Source organism: Enhydra lutris, unplaced genomic scaffold (assembly GCF_002288905.1).
Source record: "Enhydra lutris kenyoni isolate GAN:26980312 unplaced genomic scaffold, ASM228890v2 scaffoldscaffold9, whole genome shotgun sequence".
NCBI lineage: Eukaryota > Metazoa > Chordata > Mammalia > Carnivora > Mustelidae > Enhydra > Enhydra lutris.
The window spans coordinates 78,272,839-78,291,092 of NW_019154093.1; the positions used below are offsets into that span (position 1 = coordinate 78,272,839).

Below are 18,254 nucleotides of genomic sequence, written 5' to 3' on the forward strand. Positions count from 1 at the left end.
ACCATTTTAGAAACAGCTATTTGTAGAGTTATACTGCTGACTACATTATGCTAATTACAAAATACTTATGAAAGCCCTGTTTAACAGGTTGCTATATATGTAAAAAAGAAACCTTTGTATTTCCTAATAATTAGACTCATTACTGAGTAAAATTTAACTATTATTCTTAAAATGTTTTTATTAGAAATGCTGTATTTGTATTAACACCAGCCAAAATTTACATTTTGTAGGGCACTGAGAGCTCTTTCACTCAAACTTCAAGCTTTTGATTTGGCAGGGGGAAAAGTTAACATAGATTTATCCTGATATCCAAGATGTAAACAACTTTAAAGGAACATAAGGCAGATAAAGAGACACTGTCTCATACTTTAATGGGCCATTTGATGACTTTATCATTTTTACTGAAAACTGGCCATGGCAGCTGATATATCACGTAGGGGTACCTGCTTCCTGAATGGAACCATGGGACACAAAGTGGCACTTAGGGCATATACTTCAAGCCGAACGGCTGGACTAAAGTTTTACTTCCTGTTGGGAAATAAGATAAAAATGCCTACATTTGGGGTGGAAGTATTTTTCAAATTCTATGCAGGACTTTGAATAGAAATTTGAGTTTCTAAAATGAATCACCTAATCATTAAAGACCACCACAATAGGCCAAGTTCTTTCAGTATTAGTGGGGTCAGATGCTTTTAGGATATCTTCGTGAGGTTTTATTGTTTTAACTGGAGTTAATTCTTTATGGCAGTACAAAAGAAATTTTACATCACGCAAAGTACTAACAAAAAACTCTTAAATACTGTATCTCCTGTCAGTATGGTGCTAAGTGCTACTGGAAAATATGGACAGGTTTGGGATTCATTATTTCAATTATTTTTGGGCAAACCCGAGTTGATAGTGTAACATGAAGCAATTTGTAAATTTGGCATGTAACTAAACTGAGATAGGCGAGTGAGTTGATGAGTAAGTCTGGTTGACTGCTCAGCATTTGAATCTCAACACTGCTTTGTTGTCCTCACAGCACAAATGTAGTAACTCTCATTGGGTGATAAAATTTAGCTTCCTCATAATAAATGGATCTAAAAAGAAAGCCAACTATCAGTACTAGTAATGAAAGACATCTATGTAAGTGATGGTTCTTAACTATGAAACAAAATTTATATATAAATTAAATAGAATGTAGTAACTAAAAACTACAATGTGAAAAGACCCATTTTATGCTCTTCAGCTGAGTAAACCACCCAAGTTGAAGATTACCTAGGAGGACAATATTGAAAAATTGACTATTAATATCTAACAGAATAAATAACAGCTCCTTCAGCATCTGAACTAAGAGTACATGTGTATGTCACACAAAGGACAAACTTCTCAGGTTCTTTGAACAATATGATGACTCTCCTGTTACCTATTTTCAAGTATGCTTCTTGGGAACTAGCAGTAGGTTCTCTCAAATTAAGAGTAAAGACACCAGGTCATAAAGTGCCAACTCTTAGCACCAGAGAGACTTAAAACTTGACAGGAGGTGAGTGACATCACAAATCAGACAATCTGTCAATCTCGTTGTGTGGAACTGTATTACTTTTCACAAATGGGGGAAAAAAAATCTAGATTTGTGCCAAGTAATTTAAAAAGCTAATTTCTTAAAAATTTTTTAGAATTGTAATTTATAATCTTATACAAAATAAAGATTGCTGGCTTGTAATAAAAGGCTCTGAGAGATGTGAAGAAACAAAAAGGAACCGATAATAAATTGAGGTCCCAGAACCGAAAAGTAAAAGTAAGTCTCTTAGAGAAAGGAATGGTGAAACTCAGTGTGTATTTCACGAACACACCCAAAAACCATTTTGTGGACAGCCAATTTGACTGCAAATTCTAAGCTGCCACCTGATACCTTTAATCAACACTAAATCAAGTCTGAGGCAAGACACTAAATGGACAATACTCAAATAGAAAGATAATTTCCTTCCTTGATAAACAATCTCCAGCTGTCATTCAGAAGTTATTTGATGGCTTGGGAAGCAGTGTCCATTGAGTTTTCCTTCCTGACCTGAAGAGACTCACTGCTGATGGACAATAATTCTCGAAGTTCTTTATTTTCAAGCTGGAAAAAAAAAAAGGTTTGTTTATATCAAGTATTTTGACTGTCAAACTACACCAGAATACACTGTTTTAGACCAGGAACAGAAAGTGTTTTAATTTTAAACGTTTTATGGAAAGAAAGTAATTGAGAATTTCCTAAAACACTAATTATTCATCATTTAACATACATTTCCTGAGTAATTTCTATATGCCCTGTGCCTTTTAAATTCCTAAAAATATCTTGACTCTGCTCAGTCTTCTCTCCTGGATATTTTGGAGAAAGGAAAGAAAGGGGAAATAAACTACTCACTGGGGATATCAGGTACCACTGGGTGTCTTACATATGTTAATGTACATATGTACATATGTACACCTCAGAACAACCCCGTAGGGCAGGTACCATTGCTCACATCCATGTTCTCTTTAAGATGAGGACACTGTGGCCCACAAAAGTCCAAAAACTTGTCCAAACTCAGACAACTTGGATGTGGTATTCCTGGGGTTTCAATCTGATGCCCGTGTCCTTTCCACTTAAAATATTTAATAAAATTTGTCCCATATTTCCTCAGGGCTGTTTCTATATCTGAGTAAATCAGGGATAGTGCAGATAAGGTCATCCTATCATTTTAACTAACTCCTAATTCCTACTTGAGACCTTTGTCACTGCCTTTGATTTCCAGGTAGGGCAGCATGCACTTTTCATCTTTATTCTCTGTAGGAAATTCTGATAAACCATAGCATCTTCACACTTCACCAAGAGTCTGGGCCCATGGTCATTAAATCATCTACCATATAAAGTGCTTTCCTTAGTACTATGCATCTCTCCTAGCATGTATGAAGCATTTCTTATCATATCAGTCTTATTCCTTTCATGAGACTCAGGGATATCCTATCTTTTTTCCTCTGGTATTTCTCAAAGGGTCCATGATAGTACCTGGTAATTAAGCAACATTCAAACCACCTATTTTAATGTGTTTTCTTAATAATTTTATAAGCATACTAATACCCCCATGCCTTTTTTTTTTTTGTAAAATACTGCTATTATAATGAAAAAAATTACATGAAAATAACTTTTAAAAAATCAAGACCATAAGGTTTATAAAATAAGTGGCAGGCCTTGTTCCCCAAAGGTAACCATTTTTAATATTTTTATCTCTTTCTTTTGATACTTCTATGATTCATAGAGGAATGATTAATAATTATTAATATGGCTGTATTGCTATTTTTTTTTTTAAATATTTTATTTATTTGACAGACAGAGATCACAAGTAGGCAGAGAGGCAGGCAGAGAGAGAGGAGGAAGCAGGCTCCCTGCCAAGCAGAGAGCCCGATGCGGGGCTCGATCCCAGGACCCCGGGACCATGACCCGAGCCGAAGGCAGAGGCTTTAACCCACTGAGCCACCCAGGCGCCCCTGTATTGCTATTTTTTGATCATCATTTTCGACTTCCTTTTACGACAGGAGGGATTTATTTTTAATTAAAAAAAATTTTTTTTTGTATTTTAATTTTTTGAAGATTAATTTGTCAGACAGAGAAGGGGAGAGAGTGAGCGTGCACAAGCAGGGGGAGCACTAGGTTCCCTGCTGAGCAAGGAGCCCAATGCAGTACCTGCTCCCAGGATCCTGGGATCATGACCTGAACCAGAGGCAGACGCTTAACTGAGCCACCTAGGCGTTTCCTGGAGGGATTTTAGCTCACATGTAATTTGTTTCTTCCACTGTCTCTACCCTCTTAATATGACAATTATTTCAATTTCTAGCCAAGACATAGTTCGCATTTTCATTGTTTGCTGCTGATTACATTTATGTTCCTGAAAAGGTTATGGAGAAGGAGTTGTTTTCTTTTAAGATTTATTTTAGTTATTTTTTAGAGAAAGAGAGAATGGGGAGCGGCAGGGGCAGAGGAAGAGGGAGATGATCTCAAGCAGAAAGAAGTTGAGTGAGCCCAACACGGGGATCATTTCACAACCCTGGGATCATGACCTGAGCTGAACTCAAGAGTCAGACACTCAAGCAACTGAGACACCTGGATACCCCTGGAGGAAGTTTTCATTTTAAATCATGAACACAAAGAAAACATCAATACACTGCCTAGGATAGTGATGGCCTACCTTCCAGACTCTGAGAAAACGTCCTAAGTATTGCGAGCCTATAATAGCAACAATCTTACCTCTAATTGGGCCAGTTTTTCCTGAATCTTACAAAATTGGTCATCATCCATCTGAACTGCTTTCCTCATCACTTCTCCCATTTCACAGATTCTGTCAATCTGACTCTCAATTTCCTGTGAAGATATTAAGAAAAAAAAGTGAAAAAGTTATCTTTTCTGCAGATATGAAGTTCATGAGGACATGTGCATTACAATGTTAGAAGTTCATTTAATCTATGCTATAGAAGTTACGTAGGAGTTCACCATAATCTGAGTCCTTAGAGGCAAAGCCATAATAAAGTTATCTTGTGGTATTCACAATTTGTTTTAAAGATTGATTCTAGTCTAACCACCCACTGAATAGTTTAATTGGCAGGAAGCCTACCACATCCCAAGGTACCTTACTTTATCTTTGGTTATATCTCTTCCCAACTTTCTCATGTGAGCTAAACTGTATCTATTAAGTTCTTTTCTCCACATTACGGAAAATAGTTTATTTTTCTCTTCCAGATGAGGGCTACTTATTTATTTATTTATTTACTTTGAGAGTAATATTTAAAATATTCCTGCTCACTAAGACTTTTGTTTAGTCCACAAAATACCTTCAAAGGAATCTAAGATGAAACTTATCTTTCATAAATTCCATGGAACAAATAGTGAGGTGCCAATCTATCAATCCAGGTTTCAATGATATAATACATATGAATGTACAATGATACCTATGAAACACCCTAAAAACATAAGCACAATTATTGGGTCTCCCAAATTACAACGTAAGCAACCGAAGTGTAGAAACTATGCCATGTATTTTTTAAAATATTATTTAAATATTATTTAATATTTAATATTTTTATTATTTATTATTTAAGATATTATATACATTAGATTTTATATATTACTTATTTGTTTTATATATTATTTATTTTAATATTTTATTAGTTATTTAAATATTAAATATTATTTCTAACAACATAGTATGATGCTATGTATTTCAGTTTAATAAAGGTTTACTGACCGCCTGCTATGTGCCAGGTACTGTGCTAGGGATAAGAGAAGAATCCATGCTCCTTAATCAAGGAGCTTACAGTTTAGTGGAAGTACAGTTGTAACCAATCAAGTATTTACTGAGCACCATCAGCACTACCTTGCCTTATGTTTGCATAAGCATCCATTCATCTTGTGAAAAGAGATCTTGGGGCAGACAGGAGTGAGGAAGCATAGTCCAACTAAAAGAAAAAAGCTTCTGAGCTGCCCTTTACTCCCTTCTTTCTATTCATATCCTTCCAAAGCTACAGCAAAATCAACAGTGAATGTGATAAACAAGCTTACTTTCCTTCAAAAACAAGCAATCAATTTAAAACAATTCAAGATTTTAATCCCATTCATTCAGAAGTTATTCATCAAAGTTTCTTACTGCAGAGTGAGACTGGTGAGCTTTCAGGACTGGTTCAGCATCCACGGCCTTTTTAGCAACCATTAATTGTAACATCTGTTTCCGGTACTTGCTCATGATGAGTTCCAAAGCATCCTGGTGTTCCTCCAAGGAAACCCATAGCTCTATCAAAAAAATAAAATCACTTGGCAGTGACATCTGAGAGAGAGCTCCCAAAGCCAAAACTCTTAACAGTTGGAATTTTATGACACTCCATGAGATATTGTGAATGCAAAGTTATACTCAGTGTTTAAGTCCATAAAACTCAACGATTAAGGTCTATGAGAAAAATAACTTTCTAGGCAGAGGCAGCATAGTCTGGTAGAAACAACATGGGATGTACAATAAGACATGGGTTTCAGTTCAGTTCAGTGAGTTACAAGCTTACTACCAGTTTTATGAAAATCATTACCCTCTCTGAGCCTATTTCTTAACTGCATTGTCATATTAAGTACCTAAGACTTATCTACGTCAAAATGAAGATATGAGAATATAATGGGATGATATACGTGAAAGTTCTCTGTCAAGTGATATACAAATAACTTCATACTGCTATCATTAATAATGTACTCATCAAGCCTAAGAATCTACACCCTGAAGCTAAAATTCAGTTCTTCCACCTTGCACAAGAACCTTTTTTAAAAAATCTCTTCCATCTTAACGTGTGTATTTCAATTAATATTTAAACATAAAAAGTTCAAGCCCTTGAGTATATTAACACTGTTGTTGTGCAAATATCCGTAAGGGGATACATAAATAAGCCATGCAATAATTCAACTCTACTAAGCACCCCTTTGAAAAGCTGCCTACAGATACAAAATCAGTCAGATAAGCTTAAAACGGGTAACGTAACACTTTATTGTTAGGGATCATCACAGAATAACGCTTTTAAAAGTTCTAATCTTAAGATACATTCAGGATGTGAATAGTTAGGCAAAAACTTTTGAAATATTACTGGATATGAGAAAAATCATAACTACGCAAAAAGGCCTGACTAACCTCTGTTTTCCTGCTGCAAGTCTCTAATCTGTGTATTCTCTTGGGACAGCAGAATGTGAGGTTTGAATTTGGACATGTCCTTTATATCGGATGCATCTCCCTGATACTGGACAAACAGAGACAGACTAAGCGCGCCGTTAACAGGGAAACAGCCGCGGATGCAACCGAAGAAGCAGGAATCGGAGCTCCAGGGCAGCATTCTCAACCCCGACCCCGCAGAAAGGTCTCACCGCCACCCTCTGAGAGTAGGCATACACTTAAACCCGAGTTCCCACCCTCCTTCGCCCTCCACCCCTCGGGTGCACAGATCCTTTGGGCACGGACCTCTACCCTTTGCCCGACCTGGTCCGGAAGCGCCGTCCCCGCCTCCCGCATAGCGGCCACCCGCCGGTGCAGCGCGGCGGACTGATCCACCAGCGACTCTGCGGCCGCGTCGTGCTCCCGCAGCCTCTCCAGCAGCGTCTTGGCGTCTGTCAGGATCTTCTCGATGGTGCAGCTCATAGTGGCCCAGGACCACAGGCCCAGCCTTGATCACCGACGCGAATCTTCCCCGAACCCGGCCCAGCGCTACAAACGTCACTTCCGGTACGTTTCAAAGGCGCCCCGGCAGCAGCCCTATGCGCCTGCGCAGTAGCCCTATGCTCCTGCGCAGTGGCGGCCCAGGCCGCGGGTGACCTACTTTAAGGAGCGGCCTTCCGGAGCCCCACCTGCGCGGAGCCCCACCTGCGCGGAGCCCCACCTGCGCGGAGCCCCACCTGCGCGGAGCGAGCCCGATGTGGGGCTCGATCCCAGGACCCTGGGATCATGACCTGAGCCGAAGGCAGAGGCTTTAACCCACTGAGCCACCCAGGCGCCCCTAGAATACTGATTTTATTTGAGGCAACTATGTACCCAGTCTTTGCAGATAGAAGTAACCATTTAAAGAGGCAGGCAAGTGAGACAGGGAAATCTGTTTGGAATTTCTGGGAAAGCTTTGCTTTTCTTCATAAAAGAGGATACACACATTGACATAGGCCGTTTCCCTCTTTCTTTCTGCCTTCAATATGGCCAAGACACCTGGCACAGCACCAACCTTCTTGCAACAAGAACATGAAAGATGAAAAGCCATACATGCTAAGGAAGCAGATTTGAAAGACGGAACTGCACTTTTCCATACATAGGTAAGACCACTGATGAAACGTGTCAGTTGCACGCATACAAGCTCTCAGCTACATCATTCTAGAAAAGAGATGACAAATATGTCTCATTATGACTCCATTTATTGAATTCCTATTTCCTAATATATGGGCCATGGTGTTTCCTTTGCACTATTACTAAAAGTAGTTTTTGCTAATCAAGAACCACTTGAATTCCCACCAGTATTTGGCATTTAAAGGCATCTTAACTTAGTGGTTAAGAATATGTTTTAGAGTCTCTCTGGGTTGGAATCTTGTTTAGATATGTAGCATAACCTCCTTGTGCCCGAGTATGTGTAAAACGAGGTACAGTTGAAATGGAGATTATATGATAACTAGAAAGCACCGAGCTTTCTCCTCCGTGTCCTATACACCCTCGTATTAGATGTATCATTGCACTGTAATTATAGGTCTTCTCTACCAAATTTTTCTTCTGAAAGTGTCAAGGTTTTTCCCCTACCTTTTTTCCATTCATAACTCCAAATGAAGTGTCTGGTACATAGTAGACTAGATTTTCAAAATAGTGTCCTTAGAAGTTATCAGGGACAATTATTAAAGCACAAATTCCTGGAACCCATTCCCAAATTTCTGTTCCAGTAGTCAGCAAACCATTTTGGGGCACACCAAAATAAGGTATTATTAAGGTAAAAATGGGTACTACTTTAGCATTTTTCAAGGTACTTCCAAACTCTGTTTTAATTTTATATGATTTGTAATTGTATAATTTTGGATTTTTAATCATGAGGAAATCTCTAAAACCATTTTAGAAACAGCTATTTGTAGAGTTATACTGCTGACTACATTATGCTAATTACAAAATACTTATGAAAGCCCTGTTTAACAGGTTGCTATATATGTAAAAAAGAAACCTTTGTATTTCCTAATAATTAGACTCATTACTGAGTAAAATTTAACTATTATTCTTAAAATGTTTTTATTAGAAATGCTGTATTTGTATTAACACCAGCCAAAATTTACATTTTGTAGGGCACTGAGAGCTCTTTCACTCAAACTTCAAGCTTTTGATTTGGCAGGGGGAAAAGTTAACATAGATTTATCCTGATATCCAAGATGTAAACAACTTTAAAGGAACATAAGGCAGATAAAGAGACACTGTCTCATACTTTAATGGGCCATTTGATGACTTTATCATTTTTACTGAAAACTGGCCATGGCAGCTGATATATCACGTAGGGGTACCTGCTTCCTGAATGGAACCATGGGACACAAAGTGGCACTTAGGGCATATACTTCAAGCCGAACGGCTGGACTAAAGTTTTACTTCCTGTTGGGAAATAAGATAAAAATGCCTACATTTGGGGTGGAAGTATTTTTCAAATTCTATGCAGGACTTTGAATAGAAATTTGAGTTTCTAAAATGAATCACCTAATCATTAAAGACCACCACAATAGGCCAAGTTCTTTCAGTATTAGTGGGGTCAGATGCTTTTAGGATATCTTCGTGAGGTTTTATTGTTTTAACTGGAGTTAATTCTTTATGGCAGTACAAAAGAAATTTTACATCACGCAAAGTACTAACAAAAAACTCTTAAATACTGTATCTCCTGTCAGTATGGTGCTAAGTGCTACTGGAAAATATGGACAGGTTTGGGATTCATTATTTCAATTATTTTTGGGCAAACCCGAGTTGATAGTGTAACATGAAGCAATTTGTAAATTTGGCATGTAACTAAACTGAGATAGGCGAGTGAGTTGATGAGTAAGTCTGGTTGACTGCTCAGCATTTGAATCTCAACACTGCTTTGTTGTCCTCACAGCACAAATGTAGTAACTCTCATTGGGTGATAAAATTTAGCTTCCTCATAATAAATGGATCTAAAAAGAAAGCCAACTATCAGTACTAGTAATGAAAGACATCTATGTAAGTGATGGTTCTTAACTATGAAACAAAATTTATATATAAATTAAATAGAATGTAGTAACTAAAAACTACAATGTGAAAAGACCCATTTTATGCTCTTCAGCTGAGTAAACCACCCAAGTTGAAGATTACCTAGGAGGACAATATTGAAAAATTGACTATTAATATCTAACAGAATAAATAACAGCTCCTTCAGCATCTGAACTAAGAGTACATGTGTATGTCACACAAAGGACAAACTTCTCAGGTTCTTTGAACAATATGATGACTCTCCTGTTACCTATTTTCAAGTATGCTTCTTGGGAACTAGCAGTAGGTTCTCTCAAATTAAGAGTAAAGACACCAGGTCATAAAGTGCCAACTCTTAGCACCAGAGAGACTTAAAACTTGACAGGAGGTGAGTGACATCACAAATCAGACAATCTGTCAATCTCGTTGTGTGGAACTGTATTACTTTTCACAAATGGGGGAAAAAAAATCTAGATTTGTGCCAAGTAATTTAAAAAGCTAATTTCTTAAAAATTTTTTAGAATTGTAATTTATAATCTTATACAAAATAAAGATTGCTGGCTTGTAATAAAAGGCTCTGAGAGATGTGAAGAAACAAAAAGGAACCGATAATAAATTGAGGTCCCAGAACCGAAAAGTAAAAGTAAGTCTCTTAGAGAAAGGAATGGTGAAACTCAGTGTGTATTTCACGAACACACCCAAAAACCATTTTGTGGACAGCCAATTTGACTGCAAATTCTAAGCTGCCACCTGATACCTTTAATCAACACTAAATCAAGTCTGAGGCAAGACACTAAATGGACAATACTCAAATAGAAAGATAATTTCCTTCCTTGATAAACAATCTCCAGCTGTCATTCAGAAGTTATTTGATGGCTTGGGAAGCAGTGTCCATTGAGTTTTCCTTCCTGACCTGAAGAGACTCACTGCTGATGGACAATAATTCTCGAAGTTCTTTATTTTCAAGCTGGAAAAAAAAAAAGGTTTGTTTATATCAAGTATTTTGACTGTCAAACTACACCAGAATACACTGTTTTAGACCAGGAACAGAAAGTGTTTTAATTTTAAACGTTTTATGGAAAGAAAGTAATTGAGAATTTCCTAAAACACTAATTATTCATCATTTAACATACATTTCCTGAGTAATTTCTATATGCCCTGTGCCTTTTAAATTCCTAAAAATATCTTGACTCTGCTCAGTCTTCTCTCCTGGATATTTTGGAGAAAGGAAAGAAAGGGGAAATAAACTACTCACTGGGGATATCAGGTACCACTGGGTGTCTTACATATGTTAATGTACATATGTACATATGTACACCTCAGAACAACCCCGTAGGGCAGGTACCATTGCTCACATCCATGTTCTCTTTAAGATGAGGACACTGTGGCCCACAAAAGTCCAAAAACTTGTCCAAACTCAGACAACTTGGATGTGGTATTCCTGGGGTTTCAATCTGATGCCCGTGTCCTTTCCACTTAAAATATTTAATAAAATTTGTCCCATATTTCCTCAGGGCTGTTTCTATATCTGAGTAAATCAGGGATAGTGCAGATAAGGTCATCCTATCATTTTAACTAACTCCTAATTCCTACTTGAGACCTTTGTCACTGCCTTTGATTTCCAGGTAGGGCAGCATGCACTTTTCATCTTTATTCTCTGTAGGAAATTCTGATAAACCATAGCATCTTCACACTTCACCAAGAGTCTGGGCCCATGGTCATTAAATCATCTACCATATAAAGTGCTTTCCTTAGTACTATGCATCTCTCCTAGCATGTATGAAGCATTTCTTATCATATCAGTCTTATTCCTTTCATGAGACTCAGGGATATCCTATCTTTTTTCCTCTGGTATTTCTCAAAGGGTCCATGATAGTACCTGGTAATTAAGCAACATTCAAACCACCTATTTTAATGTGTTTTCTTAATAATTTTATAAGCATACTAATACCCCCATGCCTTTTTTTTTTTTGTAAAATACTGCTATTATAATGAAAAAAATTACATGAAAATAACTTTTAAAAAATCAAGACCATAAGGTTTATAAAATAAGTGGCAGGCCTTGTTCCCCAAAGGTAACCATTTTTAATATTTTTATCTCTTTCTTTTGATACTTCTATGATTCATAGAGGAATGATTAATAATTATTAATATGGCTGTATTGCTATTTTTTTTTTTAAATATTTTATTTATTTGACAGACAGAGATCACAAGTAGGCAGAGAGGCAGGCAGAGAGAGAGGAGGAAGCAGGCTCCCTGCCAAGCAGAGAGCCCGATGCGGGGCTCGATCCCAGGACCCCGGGACCATGACCCGAGCCGAAGGCAGAGGCTTTAACCCACTGAGCCACCCAGGCGCCCCTGTATTGCTATTTTTTGATCATCATTTTCGACTTCCTTTTACGACAGGAGGGATTTATTTTTAATTAAAAAAAATTTTTTTTTGTATTTTAATTTTTTGAAGATTAATTTGTCAGACAGAGAAGGGGAGAGAGTGAGCGTGCACAAGCAGGGGGAGCACTAGGTTCCCTGCTGAGCAAGGAGCCCAATGCAGTACCTGCTCCCAGGATCCTGGGATCATGACCTGAACCAGAGGCAGACGCTTAACTGAGCCACCTAGGCGTTTCCTGGAGGGATTTTAGCTCACATGTAATTTGTTTCTTCCACTGTCTCTACCCTCTTAATATGACAATTATTTCAATTTCTAGCCAAGACATAGTTCGCATTTTCATTGTTTGCTGCTGATTACATTTATGTTCCTGAAAAGGTTATGGAGAAGGAGTTGTTTTCTTTTAAGATTTATTTTAGTTATTTTTTAGAGAAAGAGAGAATGGGGAGCGGCAGGGGCAGAGGAAGAGGGAGATGATCTCAAGCAGAAAGAAGTTGAGTGAGCCCAACACGGGGATCATTTCACAACCCTGGGATCATGACCTGAGCTGAACTCAAGAGTCAGACACTCAAGCAACTGAGACACCTGGATACCCCTGGAGGAAGTTTTCATTTTAAATCATGAACACAAAGAAAACATCAATACACTGCCTAGGATAGTGATGGCCTACCTTCCAGACTCTGAGAAAACGTCCTAAGTATTGCGAGCCTATAATAGCAACAATCTTACCTCTAATTGGGCCAGTTTTTCCTGAATCTTACAAAATTGGTCATCATCCATCTGAACTGCTTTCCTCATCACTTCTCCCATTTCACAGATTCTGTCAATCTGACTCTCAATTTCCTGTGAAGATATTAAGAAAAAAAAGTGAAAAAGTTATCTTTTCTGCAGATATGAAGTTCATGAGGACATGTGCATTACAATGTTAGAAGTTCATTTAATCTATGCTATAGAAGTTACGTAGGAGTTCACCATAATCTGAGTCCTTAGAGGCAAAGCCATAATAAAGTTATCTTGTGGTATTCACAATTTGTTTTAAAGATTGATTCTAGTCTAACCACCCACTGAATAGTTTAATTGGCAGGAAGCCTACCACATCCCAAGGTACCTTACTTTATCTTTGGTTATATCTCTTCCCAACTTTCTCATGTGAGCTAAACTGTATCTATTAAGTTCTTTTCTCCACATTACGGAAAATAGTTTATTTTTCTCTTCCAGATGAGGGCTACTTATTTATTTATTTATTTACTTTGAGAGTAATATTTAAAATATTCCTGCTCACTAAGACTTTTGTTTAGTCCACAAAATACCTTCAAAGGAATCTAAGATGAAACTTATCTTTCATAAATTCCATGGAACAAATAGTGAGGTGCCAATCTATCAATCCAGGTTTCAATGATATAATACATATGAATGTACAATGATACCTATGAAACACCCTAAAAACATAAGCACAATTATTGGGTCTCCCAAATTACAACGTAAGCAACCGAAGTGTAGAAACTATGCCATGTATTTTTTAAAATATTATTTAAATATTATTTAATATTTAATATTTTTATTATTTATTATTTAAGATATTATATACATTAGATTTTATATATTACTTATTTATTTTATATATTATTTATTTTAATATTTTATTAGTTATTTAAATATTAAATATTATTTCTAACAACATAGTATGATGCTATGTATTTCAGTTTAATAAAGGTTTACTGACCGCCTGCTATGTGCCAGGTACTGTGCTAGGGATAAGAGAAGAATCCATGCTCCTTAATCAAGGAGCTTACAGTTTAGTGGAAGTACAGTTGTAACCAATCAAGTATTTACTGAGCACCATCAGCACTACCTTGCCTTATGTTTGCATAAGCATCCATTCATCTTGTGAAAAGAGATCTTGGGGCAGACAGGAGTGAGGAAGCATAGTCCAACTAAAAGAAAAAAGCTTCTGAGCTGCCCTTTACTCCCTTCTTTCTATTCATATCCTTCCAAAGCTACAGCAAAATCAACAGTGAATGTGATAAACAAGCTTACTTTCCTTCAAAAACAAGCAATCAATTTAAAACAATTCAAGATTTTAATCCCATTCATTCAGAAGTTATTCATCAAAGTTTCTTACTGCAGAGTGAGACTGGTGAGCTTTCAGGACTGGTTCAGCATCCACGGCCTTTTTAGCAACCATTAATTGTAACATCTGTTTCCGGTACTTGCTCATGATGAGTTCCAAAGCATCCTGGTGTTCCTCCAAGGAAACCCATAGCTCTATCAAAAAAATAAAATCACTTGGCAGTGACATCTGAGAGAGAGCTCCCAAAGCCAAAACTCTTAACAGTTGGAATTTTATGACACTCCATGAGATATTGTGAATGCAAAGTTATACTCAGTGTTTAAGTCCATAAAACTCAACGATTAAGGTCTATGAGAAAAATAACTTTCTAGGCAGAGGCAGCATAGTCTGGTAGAAACAACATGGGATGTACAATAAGACATGGGTTTCAGTTCAGTTCAGTGAGTTACAAGCTTACTACCAGTTTTATGAAAATCATTACCCTCTCTGAGCCTATTTCTTAACTGCATTGTCATATTAAGTACCTAAGACTTATCTACGTCAAAATGAAGATATGAGAATATAATGGGATGATATACGTGAAAGTTCTCTGTCAAGTGATATACAAATAACTTCATACTGCTATCATTAATAATGTACTCATCAAGCCTAAGAATCTACACCCTGAAGCTAAAATTCAGTTCTTCCACCTTGCACAAGAACCTTTTTTAAAAAATCTCTTCCATCTTAACGTGTGTATTTCAATTAATATTTAAACATAAAAAGTTCAAGCCCTTGAGTATATTAACACTGTTGTTGTGCAAATATCCGTAAGGGGATACATAAATAAGCCATGCAATAATTCAACTCTACTAAGCACCCCTTTGAAAAGCTGCCTACAGATACAAAATCAGTCAGATAAGCTTAAAACGGGTAACGTAACACTTTATTGTTAGGGATCATCACAGAATAACGCTTTTAAAAGTTCTAATCTTAAGATACATTCAGGATGTGAATAGTTAGGCAAAAACTTTTGAAATATTACTGGATATGAGAAAAATCATAACTACGCAAAAAGGCCTGACTAACCTCTGTTTTCCTGCTGCAAGTCTCTAATCTGTGTATTCTCTTGGGACAGCAGAATGTGAGGTTTGAATTTGGACATGTCCTTTATATCGGATGCATCTCCCTGATACTGGACAAACAGAGACAGACTAAGCGCGCCGTTAACAGGGAAACAGCCGCGGATGCAACCGAAGAAGCAGGAATCGGAGCTCCAGGGCAGCATTCTCAACCCCGACCCCGCAGAAAGGTCTCACCGCCACCCTCTGAGAGTAGGCATACACTTAAACCCGAGTTCCCACCCTCCTTCGCCCTCCACCCCTCGGGTGCACAGATCCTTTGGGCACGGACCTCTACCCTTTGCCCGACCTGGTCCGGAAGCGCCGTCCCCGCCTCCCGCATAGCGGCCACCCGCCGGTGCAGCGCGGCGGACTGATCCACCAGCGACTCTGCGGCCGCGTCGTGCTCCCGCAGCCTCTCCAGCAGCGTCTTGGCGTCTGTCAGGATCTTCTCGATGGTGCAGCTCATAGTGGCCCAGGACCACAGGCCCAGCCTTGATCACCGACGCGAATCTTCCCCGAACCCGGCCCAGCGCTACAAACGTCACTTCCGGTACGTTTCAAAGGCGCCCCGGCAGCAGCCCTATGCGCCTGCGCAGTAGCCCTATGCTCCTGCGCAGTGGCGGCCCAGGCCGCGGGTGACCTACTTTAAGGAGCGGCCTTCCGGAGCCCCACCTGCGCGGAGCCCCACCTGCGCGGAGCCCCACCTGCGCGGAGCCCCACCTGCGCGGAGCGGCCAGGCCTGGCCCTTCCCCGCCTTTGGTCTCGGCTCCCAGGGCTTGGTGGTCAAGCTAGTTTGCGGCTGGGCGGACCGAGTTTCTTCCTTATACGCGTTTTGATTGATAATAGGTTGTTACTCAGTCACCGGCTTTTTAATTATTTTTTATTTTTTATTTTTTTGGCGCTTAGTCTCTTTGACTAATTTCTCTTAATTTCTCTCTGAAATTAATTTTTAAAAAATTGTGGTAAAATACAATAAAATGTACCATCTTAACAGTATTAGAAAATACACTCCAGTAATATTAAGTGCATTCCCTTTGTTGTGTAACTATGACCACATCCATCTCCAGAACTCTTCGTCTTGCAAAATGGAATCTCTGTACCCATTAAATATTAACTCTTTATCCCACCGCAGCCCTCCCAGCCAATGGCAACCACTATTCTACTTTCTGTCTTTAGAAATTTAACTACTTGTGGGGTACCTGGGTGGCTCAGAGGGTTAAGCCTCTGCCTTCGGCTCAGGTCATGATATCAGGGTCTTGGGATCCAGCCCCGTATCTGGCTCTCTGCTCAGCGGGGAGCCTGCTTCCTCCTCTCTCTCTGCCTGTCTCTCTGCCTACTTGTGATCTCTGTCTGTCAAATAAATAAATAAATAAAATCTTTAAAAAAAAAATTTAACTACTTGAGATACTTTATGTACAGTGAATGGAATCAGTGCAATTCATATTTGTTTTGTGACTAGATTATTTCACATAACATGTCCTCCAGTTTTATTCATGCACATCAGAATTTCCTTCCTGTTTAAGGCTGAATTATATCCTATTGTATGTATATGCCATATTTTGTTTGTTCATTCATCCATTATGTACACTTGGGTTGCTTCCCCCTTTTGGCTGTTGTGAATAATATTGCCATGAATAGGGGTGTTGCTTATCTGTTTGAGTCCCAGCTTTCAATTCTTTTAGCTATGTACCCAGAAGTGGAATTGCTGGGTCAGGAAGTAATTGTAGCTTAGATTTTTTTGAGGAAAGATCACACTGTTTTTCACAGTGGCTGCACCATTTTACATTTTAGCAACAGTGCATAAGGGTCTCAATTTCTCCACATCCGTGCTCACACTTGGTGTTTTCTGTTTTGTTGTCATTGCTGTTGTTGATAGCCATTTTAATGGGTGTGATATGTAGTAACTATTATTTTCCGCTTGCCTATTTTTTCTTTATTAATTCAATTAACAAATTAAAAATAAATTAACCAGAATGGCAATGACTTTTGTACTAGTTTTATTGGTTTATAAGAGTTTACTTTGTCAAGCTTGTATGTCAAACTTTGTTCTTTTTCATTCATTACCTTAATAAATATTTTTGGAGAGTCTGCTCTGTTTCAGGCACTGTTTAGTGTCTAGAATACAGCAGAGAATAACACAGGGTCTCTGCCCTTAGGGAGTATTCTAGTGGGAAAAAGAGTTTATACTCATAAATAATTGAAGGTAATGACAGAATTAGGAGGTTGGTAAAAGGGCGAGAGCCTCAAAGCAGTAGTGAGAGATTAGAGAAGCACCAGGAAAAGAGCAATGCTTTTTACTTTTGTATTCACAATACAAAATCGCACAATGGAGGCATTTGATAATTGTAAGAGGGAGATGTGGAACAAGTTTAACAAAAGTAACGAATCAGGACTCCTGACCAACAGGAAAAAGATTAACACAGAGCCACAGATATAAAGAGTTTTCATTCATTCATTCATTAAAACAAAACAAAACAAAACACCCTCCCTAAGTGATCTCTTTCCCTTATTTGTCTTTGACTTCCTTCAGGAATGATGGTTCTCAAATGCAGCTCTGTAGCCTAATCTCATTCATGAGCCTAGAATATATATTTGGGTTACTTATAGGGTATTTCCAGAGGGACAAGGAGGTCAAAACCTGATCTCATTATTATTTTTTTAAACCTGCTTCTTCCTCTGCTTCAGTAAAGAGTGCATTCATACCCATTTGCCCAAAACAGAATCCTGAAATTTGTGCTTTATTCTTCCTAGTTATTCTTCACATTTAATTAGTTATCAAAGCAATATATTCCTTTATATCTTTAGGACATAGTTCCTTCCATAGTTCCCTCTTTGTATTCTCACTGCTATCATAGGTTAGGCCATCATTCTTTCTCATCCCTATGAAGCAAGGGTCTCCTAACTGGTCTTCTCCCTACCTCAAGTCGCCTTTTCCTCTAATAGCTCTTCCTCAAGGATACCACAAGGCC

The 18,254-nt window shown here is 38.2% G+C and overlaps 2 protein-coding genes across 6 annotated transcripts; both read right to left on the minus strand.

Annotated features, from left to right (window-relative positions):
- Nucleotides 1–1,951: 1,951 nt before the first annotated feature.
- On the minus strand, nt 1,952–7,315 carry LOC111143486 (suppressor of IKBKE 1). Of its 3 annotated transcripts, none has more exons than XM_022497270.1 (5): nt 7,002–7,315; nt 6,660–6,765; nt 5,643–5,785; nt 4,250–4,363; nt 1,952–2,101 (listed from the first exon to the last, which is right to left on the minus strand). In XM_022497270.1, the coding sequence occupies exons 1-5, from the start codon at nt 7,158–7,160 to the stop codon at nt 2,000–2,002; spliced, it is 624 nt and encodes a 207-aa protein (XP_022352978.1). In that variant the 5' UTR covers nt 7,161–7,315; the 3' UTR covers nt 1,952–1,999. The 3 variants fall into 3 exon arrangements, with proteins under 3 accessions (XP_022352978.1, XP_022352977.1, XP_022352976.1); XM_022497269.1 differs by having other exon boundaries at nt 6,990–7,315; XM_022497268.1 differs by having other exon boundaries at nt 6,984–7,315.
- Nucleotides 7,316–10,542: 3,227 nt separating this feature from the next.
- Nucleotides 10,543–15,906, minus strand: LOC111143487 (suppressor of IKBKE 1). 3 transcript variants are annotated; one of them, XM_022497273.1, is made up of 5 exons: nt 15,593–15,906; nt 15,251–15,356; nt 14,234–14,376; nt 12,841–12,954; nt 10,543–10,692 (listed from the first exon to the last, which is right to left on the minus strand). In XM_022497273.1, exons 1-5 carry the CDS (start codon nt 15,749–15,751, stop codon nt 10,591–10,593), a joined length of 624 nt encoding a protein of 207 aa, XP_022352981.1. In that variant the 5' UTR covers nt 15,752–15,906; the 3' UTR covers nt 10,543–10,590. The 3 variants fall into 3 exon arrangements, with proteins under 3 accessions (XP_022352981.1, XP_022352980.1, XP_022352979.1); XM_022497272.1 differs by having other exon boundaries at nt 15,581–15,906; XM_022497271.1 differs by having other exon boundaries at nt 15,575–15,906.
- Between the last annotated feature and the right edge of the window lie 2,348 nt (nt 15,907–18,254).